Consider the following 13,350-nt stretch of genomic DNA (forward strand, 5'->3'; position numbering starts at 1 on the left):
AGCAGCTCTCTGATTGGTCCTTAAAGTATATAGGACATAAAAACATTAAATACCAGACTGAGTGCAATGCTTTATTATTAAGAAGGTATTAATGTAAACCAATTTCATGACAAGTTTCACTAAATAACAATTTATAAAAGTTTCTTTGTACAAGTGTCGCCTCTGGTTAACGATTCATACACTCGATGTAAACTGAAGCACCTCGTTATTTTATTAAACTCAAACCCAAAAAGTAATTTCTGTTTCAAGCATCCAACATTTGTTTTTGGTTTTTTTTTTACACAAAATTCAACTTTTGAACCATAAAAACATCGACGTCCATTCATGGAATCACAGAGAGACGATTACTCGCAGCAACGTCAACGTTCTTGTTTCCCTGTCGCTCAAAAAAACATTCATAAGACTTCCCTTTTTTTAACCTTCCTTCTGAAGAGACGGCAGGAAGATGAAGCAGCGTGCGTAACAGTTCACTGTCGTTTCTCCAATAAGACTTTGAATCCTCCTCCCGGTTTAGGCTTTGCTCTTGGCCTTCTTCTGCAGCCGGGTCCTGGTGGGCTCGGTGAGGACTAGCGGCTCCTGGCTGACCATGGCCGAGTACTTCCTCCCCAGCAGCTCCACCTGGACCTTCTGACCCACAGAGCAGAGGTCCAGAGGCAGGTAGGCGAACGCCAGGCTCTGCTGGGTGCTGTAACTGTACGCTCCAGACGTCGTGTTTCCAACAACCTGATGGGTTCAGACGGGGAGAATCATTTTCTTACCATCGGTCCGACCTGAACGACTCCCCTCCCCTCCCCCAGTTACTGATTCTGTCTATTTATTGTTTCATTATATATTTATTTTTTTATTATTAGAGGGTTTTTTTTTTTTTTGTTTGTTTTCTTTCTATCATTCCCACTCGATGTTTTCTGGCTGTTGATTGTCTTGTTTTACTGTCAGAACTTTAACACATCTGTTTCTGTTTCCCTTCCTTCCCAGAAATAGAAAAAAAAAAAATCAATACAAATATTTGACGTGTGTGCCGTCTGTGGGGAGAACAGAGACGGCGTGTTTACCTTGCCGTTGTGCCACACCGTCTCGTTGCCCTCGGGGTCGATGTCGTCCGTGTCGAGCGTGATGTACGAGAGCTTCCTCCGCACGCCTTTCGCTTTGATCTCCTGGAGAGCCGCTTTGCCGATGAAGTCGGCCGGCTGAACGAACACAGACGTTATAAAATCAGGATGTGAACGTTTACATCACAGAGTCAGGTCGTTGACCCGAGAGCGAACACACACCTTGTTCAGTTTGATGAAATAATCCAGTCCGGCCTCCAGGGGGTTGGTGTCACAGTTCATCTGGAAAGAAAAGTTTGTGTTATTGATTATTAAATCCAGAAGAGGGAGGAAACAGCCGTCTCAGCTCACCTCGGCTCCCCAGCCTCTGAAGCCCTTCTCCAGTCGGAGCGAGTTCATGGCGTAGGTCCCGAAGTTGTCGATTCCTTCATCTTGTCCCGCCTCCATCATGGCCTGGTACACGGCGGCCATGTTTTTCTGCTCTATGTACAACTCCCAGCCGAGCTCACCTGAACGCAGACGAAACATGATGCGTGAGTAGACGGGACACCTTCCTTTACAAACAGCAAACGAAGGGTTAAATTGCGGGTTCCCTCCAGCAGGTGTTCGGTACCTGTGTAGGAGATCCGGATGGCTCGGACTGGAAGCCCCGCCAGCTGGATGGACTTGCAGTGCAGAAACTTGAAGCCCGCGTCGCTCATGTCCTCGTCCGTCAGTTTCTGGAGAACTCTGCGCGAGTTCGGTCCGGCGATGCCGAGCACGCCCAAACCGTCGGTGACGTTGCTGATGTCGACGTCGTAACCGCCGTTTGCCGCTTCGTCCTCGATCCACCTGAGTTCAAACCGACACCGATAAAATCATCAAGCACATCGTATCATCACGTCTGACTGTCGGCTGGTATTCATTGAGACACAAGGTCAAACAAGGTCACTTTGTTTCCTCCAGCTGCTGTCACAGAATGACTGACCCTTCTTCTGCTCTCCACTAGAGGGCGCCATGTAGCCTGAAATGGTTCTGTGCCGGGGAGAGTTTGTGAAAGAGAAGTGTTTGAGTGTGCTGCGTCCTGATTGGAGCAGAGGGAGGGGCGTGGAGTCAACAGCTGCAGAGAGGTTTTTAGTTACTCTGAGTTGAACTCTGAGCAGAGCTCGAGTCTCTCGAGTCTCTCTTCGAGTCTGACGGAGAGACCTGAGGATGAAATGTTGCTGCTTTGAGTCACGTCCAATCACTGACTTGTATCCACCTGCAGCTCCACCCGAGTCACAGTGTCCCGTTATCAAGTCACATCGAGTCACAGTGTCCCGTTCTCGAGTCACAGTGTCACGTTATCGAGTCGTATCGAGTCACAGTGTCCCGTTATTGAGTCGTATCGAGTCACAGTGTCCCGTTATCGAGTCACATCGAGTCACAGTGTCCCGTTATCGAGTCACAGTGTCACGTTATCGAGTCACATCGAGTCACAGTGTCCCGTTATCGAGTCACAGTGTCACGTTATCGAGTCACATCGAGTCACAGTGTCCCGTTATCGAGTCGTATCGAGTCACAAAGTCCCGTTATCGAGTTTTATCGAGTCACAGTGTCCCATTATCGAGTCGTATCGAGTCACAGTGTCCCGTTCTCGAGTCACAGTGTCCCGTTATTGAGTCGTATCGAGTCACAGTGTCCCGTTATCAAGTCACAGTGTCACGTTATCGAGTCACATCGAGTCACAGTGTCACGTTATCGAGTCACATCGAGTCACAGTGTCCCGTTATCGAGTCGTATCGAGTCACAGTGTCCCGTTCTCGAGTCACAGTGTCCCGTTATTGAGTCGTATCGAGTCACAGTGTCCCGTTATCAAGTCACATCAAGTCACAGTGTCCCGTTATCGAGTCACATCGAGAAAAAAAAAAAAAAAAAAGTTTCTCGGCTCGACCCTGACACCCTCGCTGTGCGGTGGAAACAGGAAGTAAACAACACCGACCGTTAATGAACGATCCTGAATGGAGGAGTCAAGCTGACAGGTTCACCTGAGGTCATGGCGTTCCGAGCCCGAGCCCGTGATGAGCATGAACTCTCCCGGAGCCTGCTGGGTGATGGTCACCTCGGCGAAGACTCTCCCAGCGGGCGTCAACATGTGGCTGATGTTAGTGAGACCCACCTGAAAACACAAAAGGTCAAAGTTGACGATGAGGGTTACGAAGCGTCTGACACGTTTGTGGCGTGGCGTGGCGCTAACGGCCCCGTGAAGGCGTCCTCTACCTTGGGCATGGTGTTGGCAAACAGGCGGTCCAGCAGCTTGTGCGAGTCCTTCCCCTTCACGGTGAATTTCCCAAACGGCGTCAGGTCGATCACGCCGACCTTCTCCATCACCAGCTTGCACTCTCTGCCGACGGGCGCGAACCAGTTGGTGCGTTTGAAACTGGGACTGACCACGACACACAAACAAAGGACGCTTTATTTACAAACGCCGATCGTTAACGAGTTTTTATTGGTTTAATTACATAATGCCAAACCGATGTGAAGGCAGAAAGGCGAGCATTGTTCTGCTCGGTGAAGCGGTGGATGGCGTGCGTGGAGTGCTGATGTCAGTATAAAAAGCGTTGGCTGTGTGATCTCACGTTTGTAACGTCCAAACTAACCAAAACAGAGTTAACGTTTACACTTCCTGTCGGCCAATCAGTGAGCAGCGTTTACTCCCTGCAGTGTACACAAACTGACGATAAAGGAGCAGGAGGTAAGACGCCCAACACTTCTGTGACTGCTCTGATTTAAGAGGTCAAAAAGCTCCAGCAACACTTTGAGCCGTGACCCTGACGGACGCCGCACGCCAAAACAAGTTTCTCTGGATGGGACACGCCCTCTCCTGACCAGGAGTCTCACTTGTATCCGACTTCATCTCCGGGTTTGTAGAACCAGTGAGGTTGTTCCCAGCCTGCATGAAAGCCCATCGACGCTTTGTCCTTCAGCAGCTCGTAAACGCCGCTCGTCCGGCAGGTCGGTCGGCCGGCGAAGCGCTCCTCTTTGGGGTAACCGACTGAAGAGAGAGAGAGAGAGAGAGAGAGAGAGAGAGAGAGAGAGAGAGAGAGAGAGAGAGAGAGAGTAAACAGAGGAGCGACACACACACACACACACACACACACACACACGTGTGGCGGTCTCGTGTTCTTCTTACCCACGTTGTTGAAGCCGTAGGATTCTCGAGCTTTAGCGCACATGAACGGTATGTCCGCCCAGGTGCCGTACCGGTTCGGGTCGCACTCGATCAGGTCGTAGGGAGGCTCTCCGGTCCTGATCCAGTCGCTCAGGAACTTACCGATCCCGCCGGCGTGGATGACGCCGTACCTGGAGAAAGTCCGAGTTACGAGTCTCGCCGTCAATCAAAAGTGGAAAAACGTCGACGGAGGTGCGAACACGTACCCGAAGCCGATGGCGCACCAGTAGTTCCTCGCTCCCTGGTGTGGTCCGACCATGGGCAGCAGGTCAGGGGTGTACGTGATTGGTCCAGACACAATGTTGATGATGTCAGCAGTCTTGAGCACGGGGACCATCTCCATCGCCATCTCCACGTGTTCCATGATCCGGTCCAGGTCCGACTCAAACAGCTCCTTCCCGAAACCTTCAGACAGAGCAGCTCGGACTCTCAGGCACAGGAAGACAACAACAACAACAACAACAACAACAACAACAACAACAACAACAACGGCGTTTTGAACGTGCACGCAGACCTGGCGGCACGCCGTCTCTGACCCACGAGTCCTGCAGCACCATCTTCTCCATCTTTTCATACGGGCCGAACAGCAGACCGTCTCTCTCCTGACGCAGGTAGTACGACCCCTCCAGGTCCCTGATGACGGGCAGCTCCGTCTTCCGAGCCTTCACCTCGGGGACCGTGGCCGTCACCACGTACTGGTGATGCACTGGGATGGTGGGGTGGTCGAACCCGATCAGCTTGCCCACCTCCCGCGCCCAGAAACCTGAAAAACACAACAGAGGGAACAAATTAAAAAAGAGAGAGAGAGATCACGTAGAGGTCGGCCGAGGCGATACAACATGATATTTACAGGAGAAATATTATATTCCATTGATCAAAACCCAGGGAGACAGGGAGGCCTGTGATTGGTTCATCAGAGAGCAGGGAGACAGGGAGGCTGTGATTGGTTCATCAGAGAGCAGGGAGACAGGGAGGCTGTGATTGGTTCATCAGAGAGCAGGGAGACAGGGAGGCCTGTGATTGGTTCATCAGAGAGCAGGGAGACAGGGAGGCTGTGATTGGTTCATCAGAGAGCAGGGAGACAGGGAGGCTGTGATTGGTTCATCAGAGAGCAGGGAGACAGGGAGGCCTGTGATTGGTTCATCAGGGAGACAGGGAGGCCTGTGATTGGTTCATCAGGGAGACAGGGAGGCCTGTGATTGGTTCATCAGGGAGACAGGGAGGCTGTGATTGGTTCATCAGAGAGCAGGGAGACAGGGAGGCCGGTGATTGGTTCATCAGGGAGACAGGGAGGCCTGTGATTGGTTCATCAGGGAGACAGGGAGGCTGTGATTGGTTCATCAGAGAGCAGGGAGACAGGGAGGCCTGTGATTGGTTCATCAGAGAGCAGGGAGACAGGGAGGCCTGTGATTGGTTCATCAGATTGGTACCTCATGGCAGACATTGGTTGAAGTTTTTACAGACTTACAAACTGATCCAGATGATGGATTTACTTTGTTCCTTTTTCAGAGAACCTGAGTTATTAATTTCTGTCAGGACCTAAAGACAGTTTGAACCTGAATCTGAAAAAAAGAAGCCCGACTTTAAGACACCACTCAGCCCTGTTAGTGTTCCTCGTGTCCGTCCACCTCTCGACGTGTCTGTAACATTTTGTTCTGTCACCTCCGTGTTTTATTGGCCCTGTTATAAACTTTATGTGTCCTGGTGGGCGCACACGGTCTGATGAATGATTCTGTTTGTGAGTGAGAACTTCCTCCCTCTGCGACGCCCCTCGCCTGCAGCACTCAATCTTTTTTTTTTCCCCCTCGCAAACAGAACGTGCTAAAAAACAGGACGCTCTGTACCGAGCGAGCGAACCTCCTCGACCAATCAGGAGTCGAATCAGAGAGTGACGAGAACATGTAAAGTGTTTTAATTAGACACAGCAAATAACTCCATGAAGAGAAGTTTGTTTTTTTCAGCTACAAAGAATCAGAGCAGCAGAAGAAGACATTTGAAATGAGCTCAAAGATTGCTGAGGAGAATCGGGCGCCTGCTCAGAGCATCGATCTGGTTCACTGCATGCCTGTACTCAAACAGCTCTGTGGCATTGCCTGCAGCCATACCGTCATGTAACATCGGACGCGTCTGACAGAACAGCGGATTATATTTTTCTTATCGCAGCATGTCGCCTCAGGGACGAGCAGAAATGTTCACGATGTAACAGAAGCTGTTTGTTTTTTTTGTTTTCCCCAGAAAGTCCTCAAAAGTTTAGCTTCTGAGATAACCACGAGAGATTTAAGATTAAGGACATAAAACAAAGTCGGGCTATGAGACAGCTTTCTTTTAAAGCTCGAGGTGTTTGTCTGAGTCCGTCACAGGCAGCAGGGACTTTCTGTAAATCTACCACAGCTGTGTGAGATTATTGAACAGATTCGTTTGCGACTTTAGGACTCTTCAAACATGCTGACTAAAAATATTTCAGCCAAAAACATTTTCAACGCTGGTCACATACAATCTATAAACCCCTCTAGTTCAGCCCTGCTCAGAACAGGCTGTTTCTGTGTCTGTAGCTTTAAATATGTAAATGAGCTGTGTCTGACCACGCCCCCTCTCTGGAAGGGCTCGGGTGTACTCACTGCTTTCTGGCTCCATGTCCTATTGTTTACGGTGAGAAGGCAGACTCAGAGGGCAGAACAAACACCTAGCTGTGGGAGTGTCACCCACCTGGGGGAGGGGCTACTGCCCTTTGTGATGTCATGAAGGGAAAATCTCCATAAACGGCCTGTTTGAGCACACATTTTCTGAGACGTGGAGCAGGCAGGGTTTGTAGACAGACTAGAGACACATGGTGAAGTGGATTTTCCATAATTTGTGACGTTAAGAGAAAACAGGCAGCGAGCTCTAAGTAGGTTAAAGGTGAAACTTCTGTGTCGTGGACCGTGAGGAGGAGTGAGACCTCACAAACACGTCTGCACAAAACCTCAGACCAGTTAAAGCCGGAGTGTTAACGTGTGGAATTGTTTGCAGCCATTTAGCATTGCAAAAAAAAAAATCTATTTATATTCTGTAAGTGCATTATATGGGAACTATTTCAGATGGTGGGGGGAGAAAGGGGGGGGGGGGTGCAAACACACACAACATCCAGATAAGGTTTCAGGGAGCTGAGGCAGCAGCTGGACGTCAGAGAGCATGTTTACCTCCATGTGTGCACAAAGGGCTGATTCACTGGGCGACCTCGGGGTGCTGATGACTGGACTCAACAATCTCACAGAAACAACAAATCCTGTTGATACTCTGCTGGGTTGTCTTAATGTGGATCCAGAGCGCTCACACTCCAGCCAACATGACCTTTAACCTTGATTTAGACTCAGCGGGGGTCCCTGATTGGCAGAGAGCGTCCGGCCTGCACGATGCAGCGCCGTAAGTTTCAACAATCACAGAATTAAAAAAAAGCAGTGGGAGGCAGTCGAGGTCCTGGTTCAGGTCTGTGGGTTGGGGGGGGGGAAGAAAGGGAGGGGTGAAGTATGCATCTTTAAAAAAAGGGCCGAGAAAGAGTGAAGAGAAAGTTTCACTCAGGGAAACGGGTCCGAGAACAACACATGTCTTGAAATGCTGAGGTTGCTGTTGTTTTGTTTGTTTGGGGGGGGGGTTGATTTCAGCTCACTGGTGTCTCATGAGAGTCGTTTCTGCAGCCCGCAGAGAAGCAGAAACTATTTCAAAACTGTAAATCACACAGACAGAAGAAGAAGCAACGGCTGTCGCTGTCCCGTTTGTGTGAATGTGAGCGGATCAAGTTCACAGATCCGACTGGGAGAAACGATCGGTGCAACCAAACACAGATATTTTATGTGACGCACACGTTACAGTCTGAGGATCCAAAAAGCAGCTTAATGGAAGAGAAAAGTATGTCAGGAGGTGTGCATGTGCTGCTGCTTGGAGATTGGATGAAATGTGAACTGCTGGCTTGTTTGGATTGGCTGCTGGACACAGTGAAGGCGACGGGCCAACATGAGCCATGATAAAACTGGCCTCAACCGGAGTGCAGAATGTGCAAACTTTGGGAGAAAATACGGAGCAGGAGGACGTGAACGAGCGTGACGAGAAACTCGTCCTGCAAAGTTTTCACGATGCTTTTCACACCTCAGTGCTCGAGAGCGTGCAGCGAGGTTTGTCGAAGAAGCGTTTCAACTTCACAGCCCTCGACTCCAGTCCACCCTGATTAATTATGCAGAAGAAATATAAATGACCCACATGTTACACAACTTCCTCTACAGAAGAGGATTCCTGAACCTTTGCCAAACAAATAGGCAAACGCAGCAAGAGATGGAAGGAGCCAATAAAATCCTCCCAGAACTGGAACGACCCGGTTCAAAGCTAAACCTCACTCTGGACTCTCTGAGAGGTGGTCCAGGGGGGGCAAAGGTCTGCTGCTGCAGAGCGTCCACAGATAACATTTATGGAGCAGTGACCGCTTCAGTCTGAAAGCAGCCAATATAACAACACAGCAGAGTTACATCGAAGTTTAACTTTAAAAAACAGACTGAAAATACTGAAGATTAAGTCCTGAGCCGTGTCGGAAGAATGATCGACATGTTCGTCATCAATATCTCATAACTCCAGTGTGTGTGAATGTGTGTGTGAGTCCTGACTGTCTCCAGTGAGGGAGAAGCTGGAGTCCTGCTGGCTGTGTTGTTGTCAGAGCTGTGTTTACATGGCTCCTCCCCTTGTGTATAAAAGCTGTTTGAGTCAAGAAGAAGAAGAACATACTCACTGATTATTGGATGATTCTGTGTCAGTTTACATGAAGCTAGCAGCTAGCTAAAGAGTGCTACCATTAGCGTGCTAACATTAGCGTGCTAACACAACGATGCAGGGCACACAGGTGAGTGCAGCTTGAGCAGAGGAGTGTGAACGTGAGTGGACTGGGGTTCAGTAACCTTCAGGGCTGCATGTGTATCTGGGGGACAACGTAAACCAAGATGGCGATCTGAGTAAACGCAGAGCTCTCGCTGTTGATTTGCTCCGACCGGAAAGGCAGGAAAAGCGTCCTGCTTGATTTGATTGGCTGCTTCTGTTAAAGGTGACATAGACGAGCGCCGTCGCAGGTACAGACCTGTTGCGTTGACAATGCGGTTCGCCCGGATGGTTCCATGAGGAGTCTGGACGTCCCACTTCCCATCAGCCGTCGGGGTGAGGCCAGAGACGGGCGCCGGGTTGTAGATTTGAGCGCCGTACATGCGAGCGCCAGCAGCCAGAGCCATGGTCAGAGAGTACGGGTCGATGTGCCCGTCTCCTGGCGTGTACAGACCCGCCAACACCTGGACCAAGACAGAGGCGCCGTGATTCATCACAGAGAAGGAGAACGACCTCAGGTCAAGAGGTGAACCCAGACCGCCGATGTGTGTGGCCACGTGTTCGGCGTTCTTACCTTGTTGGCGTCAAGCAGAGGGAAAAGCTCGTGAACTTTCTCCGGTCCGATCAAGTACTGCTCCGTCACGTGCCAGTGTGTGCGCGTCATCTGGTACTTCATCTCATCCACCCGAGCCGGAGTCGCAGCGATGCGGACGCTGCCGGGCTGATGAAAGCCCACCGCCTGACGAGTAAACGCCATAACGCACATTTACCACCAGAAAACCACGACTCGTCCACATTAAAAATAATAAAAAGATGAGCAGAGCGCCTCACCTGTCCCGTCTCAGCCTCCAGGCTCTCGTACAGCTTGATGCTGTCATAGTGGACTTTCTTCAGGTTGATGCCGGGATGGTAATATGTCGTCAAACCAGCCTGAAAAACACAGAACACTAAAATGGACTTCAGCTCGTTTACTTCTTTACTCTGCAGAGTGGCTGCAGGAGCCGGGAATCGAACCCCAGACCTTTTGGAGAGACGACCGACTCTACCACTGAGCCACAGCACAAGATTATATCAGAGTAGAAAATTCCCCATGCACGCTTTATTGAACAAGGAGTAACGCTCGTGGATGTTTGGTAGAATGGATACAGCGTTGGAGGCGGAGCCTGTCCACTTCTATGACAGCTGCTGTCGACTAAATGTCTCAGCTTTAATTACATTTAGCTAAAGGCTGCTGGGATAGCTCCTCCCACACATCCACGGCGGCGTGAGACGGCGACCTGAGTGAGAGCACGCCGGGCCTCTGACACGTCAAACATGCACTCATAGCTTCACAGAGGAGCGCCTGTGTGTCAGTGGGTCAAGACTACATAATATACACTAAATAAGTACAGGGAGACACTGAGGACCACGATCTACGGGGAGCCTGAAGGGACAAAATAACAGGAGATTAATGGAATTTAACTGCTGAATGCCCTATTTAAAAAAAAATCATTTTCTGAAAATTCAAGGAGACAAATCCAGACGAGAACATCCAGATAAAAAGCAGTTTTAGCTGCTGAAGTGTTTAAACTGGGGCGCTGGTGGCTTAGTGGTTAGTACGCTCAATGTACAGACGCTCTAGTTGTTAAGGCAGGCGGCGGCGGCGGCGGTCTGGGTATGAAGTCGATATGTCATTTCTCTCTCTGTCCTGTCTCTCTAACAAAGGGACATGTGGACATGTGTGGTGCAGACTCTGTGGGACGCACGGCGTGCCAGGTGGATCCAGCAGTCAGGTCAGACTTCTCCAGCAGCACCACATCCTTCATGCCACCTTTGGCCAGGTGATAGGCCACGCTGACCCCCACACATCCCCCTCCGATGATGACGGTTTCTGCTGTGTCCTTCCACCTCTTCCCCAAAACTGTGGATGCATCACTAAAGAGAGAGAGAGACAGAGAGAGAGAGAGAGAGAGAGAGAGAGAGAGAGCACAGGTGGAGAAGGAGCAACAGGTGGGCTACAACATGCAACACAGCACCTCAGCTGTGTGTTTACAAAGTGCCTTGAATATATCTGCAACCAGAGAAGTTGTCTCCATGTTGACCATGTGTGAACTCAGAGTCCCCAGAAGCTGTGCGCAGACACACATGCATGCAGCTGTGCAGAATAACTGCATCAGAGCTTCATATGTCGGACATCTGTGATAAAAACATGTTTGATAAAGTGTCACGCGCATCACTCACCTCTCCTCGGCTCGTTTCCTGGAGGAGCAGCAGATCGTCCTTAAAGGAAGCCGCGCGATGCCTCTGCACGCGGACAGATCCCTGCGCACGTGCACCTTAATTAAGTTTAATATCCGCGACATGTTTTAAACTAACTCTACATGAAGTGTAAGCTGCCCCCTCCCTCTCTCTCTCCCTCTCTCACTGGACCCCTGCACTGCCTGTGTACTTACTTATCCCTCTTTTACACTGACAGCCGCGTGGACCCGCCCACAGTCTGAGGACCGAGTCAGGACGCAACTTTACCCGGATCAACAGGAGCCAAGTTAACTGTTTGAGTGCCACACTCTGAAATCCAGGTCACTTAATCCCAAACACCTGTCAGTGGTTTAGATGTTTAAAATGACTTTATGCATCTATTGAAAGACACATTCAAAGAAAGCTCATTGGCTGGTTTTCTTTCTGCAACATGTAAGACTTCGGCTGTGTCCATAAGCAGCCCTACTGTCATACTACATACTAAATATGACGTCACTTTGAGTATAGTATGATCCACAATCATAGTAGGCAATTTTGAGTATGCAAGAAATACCCGGATGTACAGAAGATGGGCCAGACAGTCAATCCAAACCGTCACCAACAATCTAAAATGCAATGTTGACGTCAGTAGCATGGCAACACCTGCACAAATATGATATATCATATTTCAAAATATCCCATTCTGTGTGTTTATGTGACATGCATCAACATACAGAAGCTCATGTCAGTACACGTTAGAAATAAGAGCTCTGCCTCTTGCACTAGTTTGTCAGACTGGGTCATGTAACCTGTGTACTAAAACAACCCTGGAAGCCTCTGCTGGACCCCGTCTGTGCAAAACCTTTATCTGTCATTCATTGCAAAACAGACAGCTAGCAGGAACAGCTGCAGCAGGTTTGAACTGGACCTTTATCTTCACTTTATACAAACACTGAGACACATGCATGCTGGCTGAGTTAGCTTCATGTGGCCAACAATGAAGCCCTCACAAAGGTGATATATATGTTTAACCTTTTATAGATCTTATTGAGAGGACAGGGTCAAACTCTACTGATCGTGTGTGTGCCTTCATGTAAGCAGTGAAATGGTAAAGTGACACAACAGCAGAGTTTCAGTCTCAGGCTGCAACAAACACAACTCTGTGTTTACATTTCCAAAAAAGAAAACTCTAACGTGTAACCGGGACCAAGACAAGACCCAGAGGAGCTGCCTGTCAAGAGGCGAGGCAGGCAACTGCTTGGGGCCCCGGGTTGGTAGCCCCCCCCCCATCTAACAGCAGTCACACTCCTTCTAATCTCAGGCATGACATGAAAAAATAGTCCATCAGTGGTGGTCTTGACCAGTCGTGATTTAAGAATCAGAGTCCGCCCAGTCAGACCGAGACAAGTCTGGTCTCAAGACTACAACAGTATCTCAGGTAAATATATATCACACCTGATGAAGGTTGGAACAGTGCAGGTCTGGTGCTGAGTGCAGTGTCAGGGAGCAGGTGAGCTGCCAGGTGAGGTGAATAAATGGGAAACTCTGGTGGACACGAGAGGAACAACAAAAGCCTCGAGCGGTCACTGCCATGTGCAGGCTGTGGGGGGAACGTGAACATCCTGAACCAGGGCCGTACCGTAACCCGCTGGACACGGGGGGGGGGGGGCGCCTGTTCGGCCACCTGAGCTACACCTGCACAGCGCTGCACTTTCAGACACCAGGAGACTAAAGAATTGAAAAGGCAGAGTGGAGTGCACGAGGCAGGTTGATGCATGTTGTGATACTGAGTGATGAGGTTATCATGTACATGTGTGCACAGTGTTGGGACAGTTTCACTGGAAAGAGGTTCCTTTCCTACTTTAAAGCTACATATTGCTGCTCCCTGATTGGTCGACGCCTGCATCAGGGGGTTATGCAGGCGGGGTGCCAGGAAGCCAAGTGGTTATGTTGCGGTCCCCCGTGTGCAGAGGCAACAGGCCTCATGGTAGCAGCCTTGGGTTCGAATCCGACCTCTCTGCCTACTGATGCATGTTATCTCCCGCTCTCTCCCTTCAG

The 13,350-nt window shown here is 49.8% G+C and overlaps 1 protein-coding gene across 1 annotated transcript; it reads right to left on the bottom strand.

Moving 5' to 3' along the window:
• Positions 1–50: 50 nt before the first annotated feature.
• Positions 51–11,579, bottom strand: dmgdh (dimethylglycine dehydrogenase). Its single transcript, XM_079365039.1, has 16 exons — positions 11,296–11,579; positions 10,821–10,989; positions 9,907–10,005; positions 9,650–9,814; positions 9,335–9,539; positions 4,754–5,002; positions 4,446–4,644; positions 4,201–4,370; positions 3,909–4,062; positions 3,288–3,453; positions 3,056–3,186; positions 1,663–1,880; positions 1,401–1,558; positions 1,272–1,331; positions 1,053–1,187; positions 51–723 (listed from the first exon to the last, which is right to left on the bottom strand). The coding sequence occupies exons 1-16, from the start codon at positions 11,415–11,417 to the stop codon at positions 511–513; spliced, it is 2,613 nt and encodes an 870-aa protein (XP_079221165.1). The 5' UTR covers positions 11,418–11,579; the 3' UTR covers positions 51–510.
• Positions 11,580–13,350: the final 1,771 nt, after the last annotated feature.

This window comes from Symphodus melops, assembly GCF_947650265.1.
Source record: "Symphodus melops genome assembly, chromosome: 16".
Lineage (NCBI taxonomy): Eukaryota > Metazoa > Chordata > Actinopteri > Labriformes > Labridae > Symphodus > Symphodus melops.

What these genes read in the sequence shown, in the direction of transcription:
- dmgdh (XM_079365039.1), bottom strand. Translation starts at nt 11,417, where the DNA reads ATGTCGCGGATATTAAACTTAATTAAGGTGCACGTGCGCAGGGATCTG. An exon ending in CAGAGACGGCGTGCCGCCAG is followed by an intron (nt 4,645 to 4,753) that starts GTCTGCGTGCAC and finishes CTCTGTCTGAAG; the next exon opens with GTTTCGGGAAGGAGCTGTTT. An exon ending in TCAGAGGCTGGGGAGCCGAG is followed by an intron (nt 1,332 to 1,400) that starts GTGAGCTGAGAC and finishes TTTTCTTTCCAG; the next exon opens with ATGAACTGTGACACCAACCC.